Below are 18,734 nucleotides of genomic sequence, written 5' to 3'. Positions count from 1 at the left end.
CCCGAGTGAAATATATTTTTCTGAATTCTGACCACGTATATGTTTTGCCGAAATTCCACAACAACGTGTTGTATAACAGGCAATTTAAGATGTGTTATTGGGAAAAAGTTTGGACTGCTTTTAAAAAGTCAGACGTTACACCTGGCCGCTTGTTGGGAGAAGAAGAAATAATCTGTCTGTTTCATTATGGTTCACTGCACGTACTGTAATCTGTGTGTTAAGCAACCGTTATATTTACACTTGCTTGTCTATAAGACCTTGGCAAACTATGCATAGGCTGTGCTGCAATAACATTGCACCCCGCAAATGTTTCACGTCTAGCTATGTTCATTATTTTTATGGACGCAAATCAGGAAGGGGATAAACAAGGAAAGATATTTGCCTTCCTAGAAACTTTTCTTCGCGGGTGGGAAAGCAGGAAAATAATTCTGAGGAAACATTGCGAATTCTGCAAATAATGTTTTCTCGTTTACCTTATACACCTTATATTACCTTATTATTTTTTAGCCTGGAACAATGCAACAGCCGTATCAGCATCATATGATACCCACTGTTAACTAACGCTTTTACCAAGCTGTTTCTACCACCATGGAGGAAATTTCAAAATCTGCTAAGGCGGGGAGTCCTATCTCACCTGTCACCACCCCGGGCAATGAGAAGGTGTGCTGAAGTACCGAATGCATTATTTTCGGTTTTTCCAAAACGTACCAAGCTTGCTTCTTCAGTTCCTTCCCTTATATATTTCAGGACTTTGGGCGCAGTAAAAACGATTCCCTTACAAGTGTTGACATTCAGGAAATGGAAAGAGTTCGTTTGTCCTTACAGAGCATGCTTAAATCTTCTGAACATTTTCTTCAAGCTGACAAAACATCACCAAAGTCAACCCATACTCCTCCTGGTTTGTATCTTTAGTGATTACATCGCTTTCCTCATAATATATTCAAAATTTCCCAAAACCGTGTGTGCATCATTACCAAGAATCCCCGTAAAGACAATTAAAGGCCATACTTATCCTCATTGCATGCAGTGAATAATTTTATTTTTCTGTCGTGGATCGGGGTTTGGTATGGAAATTTATATCTGTCATGCAACTTGTGTGTTCATAAGCGACATTGTGGTATGGATGAATCTATCCTTAGCAGTATATGATAATCCCAATTCCATTCTACTTTAATTGCCATAAAAAACGCTCTAAATTGGAGCGTCGTCTTGGAGCAGGCGTTATTTATCCCACACTCCAACCCCCTCCCCACCCAATTCCGTTGGGGTTCCATGTGCATATATAGGCTCTCTCTCCCTGCCTAGGACCTGTGGAGGAGGCTGGGTGGAACAATTATACCTATTTGCTCTTGAAAATTGGCGTTTCGTTTCTTTACCCTCATTCCGTTGCATGACACTAACATTTAAAAAGGGATCTTCAAACGAATTTCAACAGAATTTAAAAAACAAGGATCGCTGTGACATGGTGCAACCATTAGTATTAGGTGCCGCTTTCTGATCGCGTTGCCAAAGCGGGAGCCGTTGTCGAGCTCTCTAATAATTGACCAGCAGCTGCAACGAGCTCTTACCATAGTTTCACTATTCTTACTAAACTGTAGATAAAATGCGTTTCTCTTCCCGTGACGAAGACATGTTCCCCACCATTACCACAGCCAATCTCATGAGCAACTATCTCAACACAGATACAAAAGAGGTAAATAATTCAAATATTTCTCGTGGATTCTTTGACATTTCATCACTTACGAAACCCACGTGTGGAAATTCGTATGTAAACAACATGTTGCACACATGTGAATTTGCAACAACCGCATGTGGTTATTTATTTTTTTATGCCTGACATTGGAACAACCACATGTGAACTCACACGTTATGGCGGTTTTCCACTAGGCGGAATTTTTCGACCGAACGAAATTTTTTGTCTGATATTCTTTTCAATTGTGAGAATTCGACCGTAGCGGATTCCCTTCACCGGTCACGATTGAAGAGAAAATCGAAATCGAGCGAAGAATTTCGTTCGATTGAAAAATTTCGCCTAGTGGAAAACCGCCTTTAGTTCGTCAAGTTCAAACAGGAAATAACCACTTTCACTTTCATTAATGGTTACAATTTAGCGAAATAGTGCTGGTGAGGAGTAAACAAACATATTTTATGGTTATAAGGTTAGAGTATCTGGTGATTCCACAAAGTTCAGTGAAGATGCAGACGCTGCAAAAAGATCAAACAAAAACTATGATAAATCTCTGTTGCTTGAGAACACGCTTCTTAACGAAACCCTCCAAAAAGAACGGTCCAAGAGGAAGGTATGATACTTTTTTCCATGCAAGTAAAAAATAAAGTGCTTTACGCATTCGTACGTAAGAGATTTAAAATGATTGCGTCATGGTTGCGCTCTATATTTTATACCCGCGAAAGATCGCAAAGACACGTGAATTATAGAATCTTATATATATTTAACAGGGAATTTGCAATTCCCTGTACTTTGACGAAACCTGATACATTTAAATTGTCTGCATTATATTTTTGTCAAGTATTTACTATATTATATATAAACCACCTTTTTCATAATTTTTCAAGCATTGTGAAAAGCAAATTAAAGTTCTCCAATCCAAGGTAATTTAATTGTTGATATTTTTAAAGGAGGAAGAGGGCCGTTGGTAACATCTCACAATCACAATCAAATGGTCTATAGTCTGGACACCTAATCTGGATTTCAGATGAGGTTCCTCCTATTAGCCCTAGCTATACACAGAATGTATGCATTGGGTACTCGTTTAATGGGAACAAATGAGAACTGCGCACACTGCAACTGCATGTAGTTATTCTGTACAATTTTGGTGTGAATTTAGCCACTCGTCATCTTACATGCGTCGTTACAGCTTCTAGAAACCCAACAAGAGCTTGCTGTTGCTGTCTCTGCCGATAGGAAGAAAGATGTAATGATAAACCAGCTTGATAAAGTACGTGAACGACTGTCTTTGATATTAGTTGGGCTCAAACCCACGTTGGTGACTGGACAAATAAATTTTTGTCATAGCAGCAAGGATGAAACATAAATTGCCCAGAGTTAGTTTAAAAACACCACAACAACCAAATAATTATTAGTGCAAGTGTTCAACTATAGAAGTACTATATAACATATCTGGACTCTGGAGTCCGAGTCTACCAAGAGGTTTGATGCATAGGAATAGTCATTTTGTTATCCCTGATTTTTTTTCATATTCTCTAGACACTTGCACACGTGGTTGAAGACTGGAAAAAACACGAGGAAGAAAAATTCGATACGATCAGCAAACTTGAAGTACAACACGACAATGACGCAAAATTTCAGCAAAGGCAGCAGGAGATATTAGCCCAATTTGAAAAAGATTTATCTTTGGCCGCCGAAGCTTTATCTCAGGAGCAAGAAAGAGCCGCAAATGTCGAGAGGGAAAAAGACGCTCGGGTTTGTGATAATCCACCATTACACACATTAAGCCCGCTGCACACGCTATTTATTAGCTGAGGCAAAGACCACGCGTGACTGTTATCTCAGCAAGTTACTCTCGTGTGCGGATAGTTTTTCGTGAGGAATTCGCCATGAGAGGCAAATTTCTCACGTGTGCGGATGGTTTTCGGGCTGAGCTAACTGCCTCGCAAAGTCGTTAGCTCAGCTGATAGCTCTCGTGTGCAGCGGGCTTTAAACGTTTACAGCAAGCAGCTAACTTGTACCTTGTTTTGTGCGGAATGTCGCGCGGTCCTTTTTGTAAAATATCTAAGACCGTATGTTTTCCTCCAAATAGATTACTGCTTCACTTCAGGAAAGAGACGAAATTCTCCACCTTTTAGAGGAAGAGAAAGCCAAGAATGCAAATCTAGACAGGGATTTTGAATGTCTAGAGGAAGATGTCCAAAAAGCTCAAGAATCACAAAAGTTGATTGAACAGGTATGACAAAGAAGATACAAAGGCAGTAAAGTGGAAAACTAAACTGCGTTATTGTGTCTTCATTATAGTTGTTTACTCTCTAAGGCCTAGGTTATACGTCAGATTTTCGTCGCGTCGGATGCAATTGAAACAATAGATAATGAGTTGATAATGAAGCTTAATGGTGTTTATCATCATTATCTATTGTTTGAATTGCATTTGACACGACCAAACTGACAAACACACGTGGTAATCCAGATAAAGCTAGAATAACCTCTGGAATTAACACACGGCCACGGGTAAAAGTTCGTTTTTACAATGCAGTACATTCCATGCCATGCAAGTTTCTGGAACATCAAAAAACAATTATGTCAAACATAAATCTTTAAGCTGCGTGCAAGCGAATGTTGATTATTCCCTCTATGTTGTGCTGGCATTAGAGTTGTCGTTGTAATGCATGACCTATCTAGCTTATAAGTTATAAGCGAACCACAATCTATATAGCGCGGTGTAATTACAGTGGTGTAATTACAGCGGTGTAGTGTACATGTTATGTACATTAATTAATAAGAATTGAGAAGGAAAAAACGATTTGAACTTCATTCATAACATGATAAAATGATCATGAAACGCTATTTTGGATTGCCTTTCATCCTATTTTGGATTGCGTTTCAGGAAAGACGCAATTGGCAAGAGGAGAAGTCCCAGTTGGAATCTCAAATTGAGCTCATAACAAAAGCTCACACTGAAGACTTGGAACACGAAAGGGTTAGATTGAATCACTGCGTACAACGGCTGCCAAAGGGGACATGTCCTAACAAAATCATAAAGATTTATTTGTAATTAAGGTTCACCCTGATTTGTTTTTTTCAGACACTCGTTGAGCAAGAAAAGCAAGTTGCCGAGGTATTCACGATCAACCTTCACACACAATTATCACGTTTATAGCATAATTATATTTCAGTGCGGTTCCGCCATCGAAGCTTGTGCCATTTACGACTCGGCTTTTAATTTTGTAATTTGATTGTTGCAGGATAGTCAGCGTGTACTCAGTGCAGTGCAAAAAGAGGTTCAACAACTAACCGCCCAACTGGACACTTGTTTTCGAGAAAAGGTTTGCTCAGAAACGTCACCCAGCGCTATTTTGCAATAATATGAAAGACTTTTCGTTAATTGACAGTATCTTCTAAGAAAACGAATGGCCAAAAGCATTTTCCCCAATTGATGGAAATTTTTATTGTCGGCTATACAAAGTAAAGTACATATACACGGCTGTGCAGTTGTATGTCTTCCGCATGGTCATATCTGGAACCACGAAATAACTATGTGTTATTAATTTCAAGGAAAACCTAAAAACCGAGATAACGCTGCTCACGGCGAAGTTCGAAGCACAACGCACAAGGCAAGATAGCGAACATCGAGCAGAGCTGGAAAGACAAGTACTCCCTATTGGCCTATATCCTATATATATATATATATATATATATATATATATAATATTGAATGAATGTTTGTGTTTGATAAATTGCATACGATATTCACCTTTTCTGTTTGCTCATTAGACGAGTAAGAGTTTACGAGATGCCCAGAGCCAGCTGAGCAAAAGTGAAAATGAAATAAAAATTGGTCACAAGAAACAGGTGAGATTTATGAATAGAATAATGCGAATCAGTGAATATATTGTATTGCATCGTATAGCTTAGAGTAAATCAGTTTGTAAATCAGTCGACCACTTGAATTATCTCAGTGACTTGGCAAGAGAGTTGCACAATCATTGCAAAGGCATAAGGTCGGGAGGACTGCATGATAGTTGACACATTTTCCCAAACTGTTACTGGATTTATATAATTATATAAGATGTGTATATATATCATTTCCACTCAAATTTAAGACCGTTCAACCCTCTTTTCTTAACCCTCTGCTTAATGCCTGGGGTGGAACTTGTCTTTCGAAAATGACATAAAAAAGACAATAGATACAGTATGGTAGTCAAGGAACGCAAATTATGTAATTTTTTGGTACAGTGCATTACTTTTTATAATAAAGATTGACGAGTTAACAAAGAAGTACAAACGTGATTTGGAAGAACAACTAAACAACTTTCACCGGGTGAGGTTAATATAATTTCAATGGTAAGTTTTATAGTAAACAATTTTACTAACTTGATCTATGCATTTTTTCATATCTGCTTTAGCAACTGAAAGAGAGCGACAAAAAGTTGCAAGAAACTAACGAAGAATACGAAGAAAGGTAAACGAACGGAGTGTATCATAAATTTTAGGGTGACCCCACCGTATATTCCTTTATGTATACTGTGGCCAAAGTTAGTATATATACCTAGGAAAAACAAGACTATAAGACCTGTTTTCCATTAGCGGACGTAATGCCAAACCGCCTTAAGACTATAGTTAAGAAGACTGGAATCATTCACGAACGATGCAAATGGGCAACTTGCGCTAAAGCAAAGCATCGAGGTAGTTTAGTTACACAGTAGAACTGTCTGTTGGTCTGATTAACACTGCCGTATATGAGCATCACATTTTTCTGTTGTTTTCTCACGGGCTTTTGAAGATAATGAAAAATTCCATGTTTTATTAGATTAGCAAAATCACACAAAGATCTGATGTCTGTGTCAACCGAAAGAGAGACGTTAAGGAATGAAAAGTGTGTATTCAATTAAAATTTTAAAATAGTTGTAATTGTTGTTATTGCCGTAGCTATGTATGTACCATACAACAACATCGGTATCAAGTAAATATCGCCGGGCAAAAACTTTATCACTGTTTCAATATTTATTTTTGCCAGACATAAGTTGATCACTCGACTTCAAAAGATGATGCAATCCCACTGTGCGGAAGCAATGTCTCTGCTGACTGCCACAACGGAAAACTCGACAGTAGGGATAGTAGGAGCTTTTAATGAACATGACTCGGTATGTAGCACTGCTAAAAAAAAGCTAACAAGTTATTAGTTTTTTATTGAACAATTCCAGTAGCTCGCATAAAAATTCGTTCATGTGTTGTCATGAAAACAATAATATATTTTGTGCTCTATTATAGCCTATATAACATTTTGAACAGTTTGATTTGGCAATCTTGTACTTTGGTGGTGAAAATATTCGGTTCGAATTTGATCACATCGAGATGAATGTTGCGAATATTTATAGTTCTTTATTTTCACATATGTAGTTATTTATTTGTATATTTTATGCATTGTTTACTTATCAGTACAAGATAATTTAGACTGGGTTACTTTATTTACGCCGCACCTTCACCAGATCTGGTAATTTTAATTTTGTCGGATGCAAAAAACAGCCCAACCTGCATGATTTTAATAATCACCAAGTTTTTACCAGGAGGGGGCAGTCTTATTATAGATTTTAAGCAGCTTTAGTTATAGAATATTCATACATGGTTACACGCACAAACTCGGGTGTGTTTACCCGTACTTTATCTATGGATCCTTTTCGTAGACGTGGATGTTACGACAGACACCAACACTGGTTACAAGTGCCGCGAACATTGGACCCCTCCGAGAATCGACTCGTACTTTTCCATCATATGTAACTCCCGACTCACATGGCCATGCGATTCGATCTTCACTCGTCAGTAACAGAGGTCAACAACAGCAACAACCAATGCAACATCCGCCACATGCAGCCCACGTCGCAAAGATGGAAAGCGACGAATCGGTGCACAACTGGGTTAGGCTTCCCACGATGCCGGCAGATACAACCACTCACATCTCGTACCCAAATACATCATACATCAGCCATGAACCAATTGTGAATGATGTGAACCGTACGCTACAAGAGAGCGACATTCATACACGTCAACGAAATAAGCACGCTGAACGCTACCAATCTCATGACCCTGATATCGAGGAAGAGGTTTTTATTTTTTCACAATTTTCTTAAACTTAATTCCTTCTCAAATAACATATAGTGGGTGGTTTAAACTATGCTGTTGCCCAAGATTCTAACGGATTCCTAAAACATTTTGAGAACCGTGCCGTTGTTGCCGGTGTCACCTTTAGCGGGTCATATTTGTTCTTTTGCATCATGCCTAATTTCCGGAAGCGTTGAGTTCAAACTAGGTGCCAAAGAAGTGACGAGCGTGTATCATGCCAGTAATACATTGCATCTATACTTATTAAAAAACATAGCCAACATTGATGAACTTCTGAGGAATAGGAAAACAAAAAAATACTCTTTAAACGGGTGTCCTCATCAGCTCACGATTTTAAAATCATCGCTTAAAACTTGGAGCCCTAACTATTGAGATGCATTGTTACAGTACTTCGGAAGTCCTTCTTGGAGTTCGCGTGATGTATCAATTCTTTTCAATTTGATCTCCAGCGTATTATTAGATCAGTGCGAACTCCAACACAACGAAATACTTGAGCTTAGTATACTATAACTATACATAAATCTTGTTTTTAGGAGATTAGTCCAACAACAACAAACGAAAGCCTATTGGAACAATCGCCTGATGATTTAGAATCTACTAAACCACAGTAAGTGTTTAAGTCGAATCACTTTCACTGTGCGACCCTATAAATAAAAAAATATATTCAAGAGTTAATTTAAGCTGGTGATTTAATTGGCGACGGATCTGGGAACATTAATATATAAAGAGGGTGCTGTTTTTTCTATGGGTGCACATTTCCTCGACTATAGAGCAAGTTTGTTCAAAAATGCAATCGTTGCATGATGCGATGACGAAATATTAATGTTAGCTTGTTAAGTTGATTAATTATTTTAGTGGGTCGTGAAGTTTTGTATGGGTTAGGGGGGCAGAGAAACTGAGAAACCTATCGTTACTAATTTTATATGAATATTAGTCCCCGAGCCGGTGCGGAGCACCGTGCGAGGGTACTAATTCCGCTCGGATATTTACACCCACGATGTGCAAATGCGAAATCAAAGTTGTCCGCCATTATGCAATGGACCTCACGCCATGGACGGTCTTCTACGTTATGCGCATGCGCCAGTGTGAACCACTAAGCTCTTGATTGGTCGAGACAAAAATTTGTATTTTCAAACGTCAATGAATAACTGTCATTTCGCAAAATTTTGATGAAATTTATGAATTTTATGTTTTCATAAAATGAAGAATATATGTATTTTATTAAATTAGAGGGAAACTCGAATGTGGTCAGGACTTTTCACGGTTTAACAAATAACAAGACCAAATTTTTGACCGAATTCACCGTGTATAATACAGTCGGAAGATTTTACACTTGATAATATTTAAATATAATATGAAAATCCACAGCTTTAAAAAGTAATTTTTTGTGGTAAACACAACTTTAATATTTTCAAATGTATTTCACTATAAATCTGAATGTGTTATGTGATAAACGACATTATAATTTCATTTATAAACTCCGTTTTCATAATGACAAAATGAAAAGAAAATCAAAACATTCCCGTGCAAAAACCAATCGAGGCGTAACATAAAACTTCGGAAGTTGTATGAGACGTCTGATGTTATATTTCATGGTAATTAATAATCAAAAATATTTACCATAACACTGACTATAGATGAGCAACTTAACTTCCAGAGGAAGGTAAGAATCTTGTCGTATTTTTGCCATCTTTTCACAAAAATATGAGAGTAAACTTTGATTCTTTAAAAATATACGGCCGTTCCGAGTTGCTATGACTACAGTGCTTCCACGTGCAGAAAAATATTTCCACACTTTTCTCAATTTCTTTTTCTCACATACATAAATTTTCTAACAATCATGTTACCACCCTATGCTCTAACTAATTTTGTTAATCCGAGGCGAGGGGTTTCTGCATGCATGTATTTCTAGTTATTTTGCTTATTTGCTATTTCAAGATCGACCGTGAACCTTAGTGCTGATGTTTTGAAAATGCTACAACAACAACAATCCAGGCAAACTGAACTTAACCACTACGTTCGTCAGGTAAATTCCAGTAATGTAACATAATCCTATATATGAAAAATATCACGGACTTACATTTAAGGCTGCGCTACATATTTATTTAATCGATGCATATTCCCCATATGGTGCGACACTGAGCTTATAGCAGTTACTGGATGACGAGTCACTGCAAGACGACCGTAAATCATGCTGTAATCTAAATTATAATTCAACATTTGGATTTGCAGCTTTTGAAACAATCTCCCAGCAACACCAGTAATGAGGAATTCACTGATATTGCTGCTGTCACATCGGATGATGGAAATGGTAAGTGTTTTGTTATTATTGTTTTAGGATTGTTATATAGGGCTTCTTGTATTGTTCGATTCTGGAGACGTCAGAACTATGTTCAATTCGACGCGTTAGTCACTGATTCATCTTGACATCTTAATCATTGACATTCTGTATTATAACCTTTAACTTTGGTATTAAGTTTTTGAAAGCTCAAATATAATTATTACCGTTTTTATCGTTGTTATTAAAATAACTTTTATAAACAAATGAAAAAAGACTGTGCATGCATGCAGCCAATTGATTTACCAACTGTACGTTATTATCGCATACTTATTTCTAGAGAACAGTAAACCTGATGGATTACCAGCTGGGAAACAAGTAAGTCCTGCCAACACTCTGTGCAGTTGGTTAAACAAGCTTCTGTTCTATACTCTGTGCAACGCCTGATGCAACTTGCTCTCCATGATTCTATAGCCATTCAAAAGCATGTTAAACGTTGCGAAGACTCGTGCAATTTGTCTCGCAATGTCGTCGTGACATTTTGCATGAAAAATTGCACCGTGTAACAGAGCCTTAATTAGACAAGCATGCATCACGAATTCTTCAATATAAAATGCAAATGTTTACATGAACGCCTTTGTTATAAAACCGGGCCCAAAAAAAAGCCGTGTCCAATTTTCGAGAGCAAAACGATAAGCGATAGAACAAAAATATAATTCAAGTTTGTTTTTTGTTACGTGTTTTAATAACTCAACGGTTGCAGATATAATTGAAATGGAAGTGAGGAATTCGTTTTCAATTTCATGTTACCACAAAGTAATAAAATCAAGCTGCTATTCAAATTATTTGAAAGCAATGCCTAGCTGTGTTGGCGCCAGGTTGTCTAGCAATATTCCCTTGCTAAGATTACGGAATGTATTGCTATTAAAAATGAGTCCATTACAGCCGCCTAAATACATGTTTTTACCCGATGCCGTACTGCATTATAAAACAGTTACATCATTCTGCACTCTCGTTATACATGGCTCAGTGCTAGCCAACTCGGCTTTACCTACCTGCAGGTTGGTTATCAGCTGATATATAATTGTTAAATATGCTTCGCCTATATTCTTTTCCTAGGATATGCTATCTAGTGAATCTACATATTCAGACCTTGGTGATATGAAACAAATGGCATTTACTAAATCTGCTGCGGTATTAATGCTTTATATAATTTGTTTTTGGCATGTTCGATGGAACAATCTGACCGCCTTGCGTGAGAGTTTAGAATTCACACAAAATTCCCAGTACATGCACCCGTACGGAAAATAAGCATGCGTATACGCGCTATACAATTGGATGGTCCAACCGGTCGTTTTCTGGAATGAGCGGTTTGGCTCTTATGGAGGGCTTCCCTTATAAGGTTCCAACCGGTCAATGCTGCTCAACAACATGTCATCTTGATTAATTCTTACTAGTCCGTTTATTGCTGTGATTTTAAAACAAACTTCATAATTTCTGTAGTGTTCTAATATTTATCGGCAACCTGAAAATGTTCGTTAAAGCATAGGCGCCCGTTCAATGCGTCAGGTAACGCAATAACCGGGCTGCCTATGGTTATTAAAGTCCATTGATATGCTTCTCGCCGTCCTAAATACAGTCATTGTTTCTCATCATTCTAGACGCCTGGTAAACGTTTCAGTAAAATTCCTATCGCCCAAACACCGCCAAATAAAGACAGACCACCTGGGAAATCTCCGGGGAAATCAACCCTCACCCCTGAACAAGTAGGACAGTTAACTCGATTGCTTCAAATGTACCAAAAAGACAACATGGACAGTGAGTTACCCTCTCCTCAAAAGATGTTTCAATACTTGAGAGAGGTTCAGATCAGGTATAGATAAATTATGGCCGTGCCCTGCTATACAGCCTCGTGAATTTGCCCCCGGACTCTAGGTGGAAAATGCGACGATAAAATAGATAAAACCGTCATGCCCGGTAACTTTAAAGGCTAGTAAGTCTATCAAGACAAAATTTTGAGCGAAATTTCATCACTCGATTCTTTCATGCTTTAGCATGTACCGTATTCTCTTTAAAATCATGTATTTCTTCACCAGTCACTTTGACAAAAGCACTGTAACAAGCTGCTGCTGTCGACGTTATCGCTCGTTCGCAGATGGGTTGTTAATGCCCTCTGCTCCGCGATTTGCCACTCGTCCATCCCTTTCGGTCACGTGGTTCGTCTGACGTCACGACCCGACGTCACCTAACCGGTTCCCTCGCTGTTAACCATTAATCATTTCAGATTGTTTCAAAGTGCGCCAGTTGCCCCCATTTCAGGTTTACCTAATTATGGTTGGTTCATTAAGTTCACTTTCAATGGTGATTCATTGACAAATATGTTGACGTGTAGTGTAGTTTTGGGGAACGTTTAAAAGTTTAAAAGTCAAGCTCATATCACACAAAATTCTCACAGGGGTGATGTTGAAAGAATAGAGGCATCGAAGACGAAGGACCATGGCAAGCCAATCAACAAAGAAAGTTTTCTCGAAGAGGCAATAAACATCGCGGAACCCGGGAGGAAACAGAGCAAAGCTAAAAGAAAGCTGGAAGTTAATACCCAACAAGGAAAAATAATGGTATTTTAGTCATACGTAATATGTATCATATGTGCCAATTATACGATAGATAAAACATTCCAAGTTTGAGGTGATCATGAACAATAGGCGAATATAAATATTCTATTAATATTTATACTCTTAAATATAATTATTTTCTGAATGTCATCATTTATTGTGACCTGACTCTCGTACTGGGGCCGGTTGTATCAAAGCCGGATAACGTTATCCACCGGATAGCGATTTTTTCAACCGATCTAAAAATGCTCGAAAAGCGATAAAATTTCAGCTTGGAAGCAACAATTAAATTAAAAAGGACCTTCGATTTAGGAATAATAAGATTTAATCAAAGTTGTAGCAAATAACAGGCGATTTTGAAGCGATTGAAAAAACCACTATCCGGTGGATAGCGCTATCCGGCTTGCATACAACCGGCCCCTGGCCAACAGGAACGCGTTTTCAGTGTCACACTCAATACGGTGCATTGAAGTCACTGACATTACGATCACACCCATATAGGACGTTCCTATCCAAAGATATGAACCAACAAACGACGGCAGTGTTTCCAGGATCAACTTTCCTCAAGACGAAACAAGACGACCAGGTAGAGCTACTATAACAAGCAACTCTGAGCTCGCGTCTTTTCGTAAACTAGATCAGAAGGCTAATAAATCTAGGAAGCCCCTTTCATCTGCCGTGACCAAACCGCTTAAAAGAGGGACGGGAAAAAGTGCTAAAGCATGGAAGTAGTGCTGTTCCGTGTGTATAATTGTATGTTATATTTATATTGTATTCTAAAAGTAATGATTCCCATCATTTGCCTGCACGGGCGAGGCTGTCTGTAGACTGTGCATGCGGGCTGACAGGGTTCAAAGCAGATGCCAACGAACATGTTTGATTTCCGGGTTAGTATATATAACGTGATATAATCAATATAGCTTTACGCGAGTTTAAAGTTTGCTGGTAGACGGCTTAGCGCCTGAACTAAACCCACGAACGAATGAATTCGAATCCGGGTTGACCATCAATTGCTTACACACGATGATACTCGACGACACATGGCAATTCAACATTTGAAGCGTGCTTTACCCTTCGACCTTGCTACTCTCGACCAAACGATATTGACATGAAATAAACACATACAGATTTAATATTTTAGATGATGTTTTAGTTGTAAACAAAGAAAAGCGTATGAGGATAGCATAAAACCTTTAAGCCTTAAGGCTTTATTGTGATCATTAAACGAAATTTTACAAAATAAACGATCTCGGAATTCGGAAATAACGCATTTAACAGGGGCAATATTATATTAAACGCTGTTATTATCATCTTGATGACAATATAGACTCATGATCAGTTAGACGTGCACGATACCGGTTCGCGTCGCCACAGCAGATAAAGAATAATCGACTTAAAAGTGAAGACAACCGGCGGAGAGGGATAATGTGGGTGTAGCATGAATTATGGAGCTACTCCTATCCGTGGTTGCCATTCTGTATACGATACGCGAATACATTTATATACGTAACAGTATGTGGCCATTAATTATTGTGGTATTTTATGTATGTATGTGTATTATGCGCATGCGCATTTCAATAAACTATCCAAGCTCTTCCAGCTTTGAAATTGGCATTTTAAGCGTAGCCGGCCGTTTAGATCCCTGCCTACTATTATAGTCTTGCAGCAGTTCTCACTCATCTAACAAACAGGCTAATTTTGTGAGCATTCTTTTCATGCAATGCGAGAGCCACGCAGCAGGATAAAAGTCAAAAGAACTAGACTGTATGCATGTTACGGTAACAAGGATTTTGATTTCGTAATTAGTAAAATGATTTTAGATTGAGCAGTCGTAACTTCTTTACGCAAATTACGTTTATTTATATGAACTGTGACAAAAAGCTACGCCGTCTAAATCCGGGAAACTTTCTATCGAATTTGCGACTAACGCTAACCCAGATACGTGGATTTGAAACGAATGCACATTGACTGATTTAGCCAGTTTTACTTGCATGAATATGACATGTGAATACTGTTTTCGACGTCTTAAATTACGTTACCTAATTTTTTTTGTTCTTGCTATATAGCCATATAGGGAGAGTATATCGATTGAAGTTAGAACCATGCAGCTAGCAGATTATGAATAAACGTTGTAACATACTTCTATTATTACTCGTAAAGCTAGCAGTTTTTTTTCAAGTCGAAACGACAAGCAGGTAGTGTATTGATGCGTGTTTTACTGTATGAAGAATTCATCAGGAATTCGAACACATACTTTCATTTGTTTAAAATCACTGCAATAACTGTGTGGTATCTCTTGAGTGGCATAGAATATAATTTATCCAATTCACTTCCGATGGATTCTTTATAGTCTGTTGACTTGAAATATAGGTCTGTATTTGCACTGTCTGTGGCGAAATGCAGTTTGTACAGTGTCAGTGTACAGCGTGCATGTAAATTTACACCATGTCGAAAACTGAACAATCTGCCATCATGCAGTACGTCAACAGCTGGTCAAAACAGCATGAGTTCACCCCAGTGTCTGTATGCTCAGAATAAAAGCAACGATGGAATATAAATTAACATAGGTTCAACCCGCTATGCAAATCTTTCAAAACAAACGTTGGACGGTAGTTTCCACGACCTTTTTACGACCACAATACCATGCAGCTTTCTCTTATTGTTCAACCGAGACACTTACTGACCACTTCTACCTTATGTGCAACTGGATGCAGGAATTCCTACTGCCTTTTAAGTCAGAAGTCTTTATCCACAACATAGTTTACCAGCCGAAGTAGAATCAGATGCGACAACAAAGTGCGAAGTACAATCAGATGCGACAACAATGTATTAGAATGATGATTAGTTGAAATCAAGCCGATTCAGCAACCACAGTACGGCTGTTAAGCATACCAGCTATCAGAAAGAACATACATGTGGAATTTGAAGAAAAATGGAGAGTTTCCCGGTATCAGGGTCTATCACGAAAAGCTTGCCGGCAAACTCGTCCAGTCGAAAGCGATGTAATTAATTAAACTGTATTTCCGCCCGACAATCCAATATATACTGCACTTATAATATAAGTGTTTACGACAGGAAATTAGGGATTCCTGAATGTGAAAGGAATCGTATATGAATTCGAATATAAAACTGAAATTGAAGTAGCAAAATGAAAGTGAAATAGTTAATGCTTACGAAAGACCGCTGCGCAGACACACTATAATTATATATGCATACTAAAGAAGAAGGTATTCAGATAACCTCGTAAAAGTGCTCGCGGATTTGTTTTAACTGACAGATGCTCAGAGATTTTGTCTGTCTACCACAGGGATAACGGCAATGACAACGAATGCCGGTGATGTAAGAAACCCCCAAAATCATCTATGCGTTCCTGTGATTTTTTACTTAACCTAACCCTTTATCGCCCACATTCTCAATATCGGCCCTCACAGTTTATCAACTTCCTTATGTCAAATGGAGTATTGTACGACCAACGATTGTTTCTGATTGATTAATTATTTGGCGTTTACATTTATCCATCCGCTACAAATTCACGAAATACTTTCATATTTTAAGCCATTTTTATACAAATTTTGAAGCCACTTAGTCGCAAGAGTCCAACATGCAAGAGAGAAATTCAGTAGAACTCGGTGGTTTTCCATCATCTAGCACTGCGCCTGCCAGAGTCGGGGTTAAAAGAATATCAAGATCATCGGTTAAAAGAACGCTGCGACATGTTTTCTGTATGAAAACAGCGAATGTGGTAAGCTAAAAATGATTTCGTTTGCACAGCGCTCGAGAATATGTTGTCTAGACAAATTCAGTTGTCTCGTGTAAATATTTCTGCACCATGTTTAAACGTATATAAGCAATTTTTTCGGCTTTTCAGATTCTATATCAGGAGCTGCTAAATATTTGTTCGCGCAAACGTACAGCATCGGTTTGAAAATCGCTAAACCGTGACTGTAAAGTGCAATGAGATTAGATAGAGCTATATTGATAATTTAGCAAACACGAGGTCGAGGTGACGCCAAAAAGACGGTATATGTAGCTATATGGCTTGATCTACTCGTATATATATTTGATTGTGCTTACGCCATTTTCACGACGTCTTTTTAGGTGTCACCTTGTGTTTAACTTTCGCTATATAGTAACGAAATAGATCTTATCGTTTGTATCTAATGTAGATGCCTTAATGGCCTCGTTTTTTGTGTCTGGTTTTTTTTTCCGTTCCGTGTGCAACATGGTCGAGAAAAACATGTTTACTAGGTTTAAGATGGTCTATAGCTAGACAAATAAAGTTTTCCAATATGTCGATTTTCTCATATCATTTACAAAAAAAGGAGAGATTTGCTTAGCTGACACAAAATCTGCAACACTTTCAATTTTAGTTGCAATGGTTGGAAAATGTAACCCATTTTTTCGTTTCAAAATATCGCGTATTACAAAAATATTAATATACAGACGCTTATATTTTAAGTTGGTATTGTCTGTGGTGAGGCTGCTACTCAGCAGTTGTCCTATATTCATTATTGTATTTCTTAACTGTTTAGTTTTGAAACGTTTTATACTCGTAAGCAAAATTCTTTACTATTGACAGTATTGTTCATTCAAAATTTATTTTTCCTTTAGTTGGCCATCTCGGTTGTCATATGCCTTGTTATTCTTCGTCTGTTTTGTTTCATTGTTTTCGCTATTTTTGACATGACATGTTTTGCGTACGAGAGAACGCCAATCACAAATTGCACACGGAACATGTTCGTGTCCAAGCCCTTGTCGTTTGTCTATTCGTGGCTTGCAATATCAATTCTAACATCCACTGCAATGCTTGTTGGTATGAATCTCAACTTCCTGAAGTGACCTATTACGGTTTTAAACCTTCGTTCAAGAAATTACTCAAAAACCAATCATTTTGGTCATTCAACTTCATCATGCTCATTGTACTGAGCCACTATGTTGTTCGTACTAATTTTGAAGCATCAAAGAAGGCTTTTCCACTTATTCTGATAGGTTTGAAAGTCCTAAATTTAACCATGGTGTACACACTGAACTACGTTCACCCGATAGGATTTCCGGAAAGGCTATTTCATGCCAAACATACTGTGCCATTTCTTGTGTACTGGTCGTATCTTGTGTTACATTTTTTGGAGAACCTTTATTTATTCATCAGTAATTCCTTGGATATCATGGAAAATATCTACCCGCTTGGTACATCGGACACAGATCGATTGGTCTTCGTCATGTTATACCTGGTTCTCGGTGCAAATGTTACCTTTCATCTTCGCTGTGTTGCGTTTTTCTGGACAAAGTTTTTTAACGGTGACAGAGATCTCTTCTCTGATATCTCGACACTAGACGATATTCCCACAAATGACTGACCCGGAAAGATCGCCACTAATTTTCCACCCTCAGTACTCTTCTTGGTACTCTTCCAGTTTTTTCAACTATTATTAAAATTTGTCAACACGATAACTCACCAGGTTTTTACGCCAAAACGACGGAATTGGTTTTATTTATTTGTATATATTTTTGCCTCGGAGCTGAGCCTACAACTATGCAGGCTATGAATATAAAACTTATACGATCTATATAAAATATTAACCGTCGAGACTGAACGGAACTACCTCATGATCACCTCCGAACCAAATATTTGATTTGTCTTTACAGTGAACCATGAAAATTTTATCAAGTTAGCTTTATTACTTTTTGAGTATATCTATATTACTTTTCGATATATTCGGCATAAAATATAGAGTACATAGAACAATGAAACAATAGAATAAGCCAATCGACCCCTTTTATTTGTCCCTTCTATAAATTATTCGACCATGGCCGAGTCATATGGTCGAATATACTATATTCCGGTATATTCGACCATGGTCGAGTATACCACATTTCAATTTCGGTACCTATACTTCCGTCTTTCGGTACCTACTTTGGCCATTCGACCATGGTCGAGTATACAATATTTCGGTATATTCGGGTCGAGTATACCATATTCCGCTTTAGTATGAATGTGCACAAGTGAATATAACAAATCCTACATTCTGAT

The 18,734-nt window shown here is 37.9% G+C and overlaps 1 protein-coding gene across 4 annotated transcripts; it reads left to right on the top strand.

Moving 5' to 3' along the window:
- The first annotated feature begins 540 nt into the window (after positions 1-540).
- Positions 541-18,153, top strand: LOC114523438 (centrobin-like). 4 transcript variants are annotated; one of them, XR_003687021.1, is made up of 28 exons: positions 541-660; positions 748-898; positions 1,599-1,693; positions 2,160-2,300; positions 2,575-2,610; positions 2,877-2,957; positions 3,227-3,442; positions 3,780-3,923; positions 4,578-4,670; positions 4,776-4,808; positions 4,936-5,016; positions 5,246-5,341; positions 5,465-5,542; positions 5,949-6,011; positions 6,097-6,152; positions 6,501-6,566; positions 6,708-6,834; positions 7,375-7,791; positions 8,344-8,417; positions 9,749-9,836; positions 10,043-10,121; positions 10,429-10,466; positions 11,208-11,282; positions 11,750-11,961; positions 12,544-12,706; positions 13,205-13,289; positions 16,282-16,445; positions 17,315-17,402. XR_003687021.1 is itself a non-coding variant. In XM_028544355.1 (27 exons), the coding sequence occupies exons 1-27, from the start codon at positions 589-591 to the stop codon at positions 17,383-17,385; spliced, it is 2,931 nt and encodes a 976-aa protein (XP_028400156.1). In that variant the 5' UTR covers positions 541-588; the 3' UTR covers positions 17,386-18,153. The 4 variants fall into 4 exon arrangements, 3 of the variants coding, with proteins under 3 accessions (XP_028400156.1, XP_028400157.1, XP_028400155.1); XM_028544355.1 differs by lacking the exon at positions 16,282-16,445 and having other exon boundaries at positions 17,315-18,153; XM_028544356.1 differs by lacking the exons at positions 16,282-16,445; positions 17,315-17,402 and adding an exon at positions 14,031-14,508.
- The last annotated feature ends 581 nt before the right edge of the window (positions 18,154-18,734 follow it).

This window comes from Dendronephthya gigantea, unplaced genomic scaffold (genome assembly GCF_004324835.1).
Source record: "Dendronephthya gigantea isolate DGI-Jeju-01 unplaced genomic scaffold, DenGig_1.0 000027F, whole genome shotgun sequence".
Lineage (NCBI taxonomy): Eukaryota > Metazoa > Cnidaria > Anthozoa > Malacalcyonacea > Nephtheidae > Dendronephthya > Dendronephthya gigantea.
The sequence above is the reverse complement of the archived record's forward strand: the minus strand, read 5'-3'. Positions and strand labels throughout refer to the sequence as shown.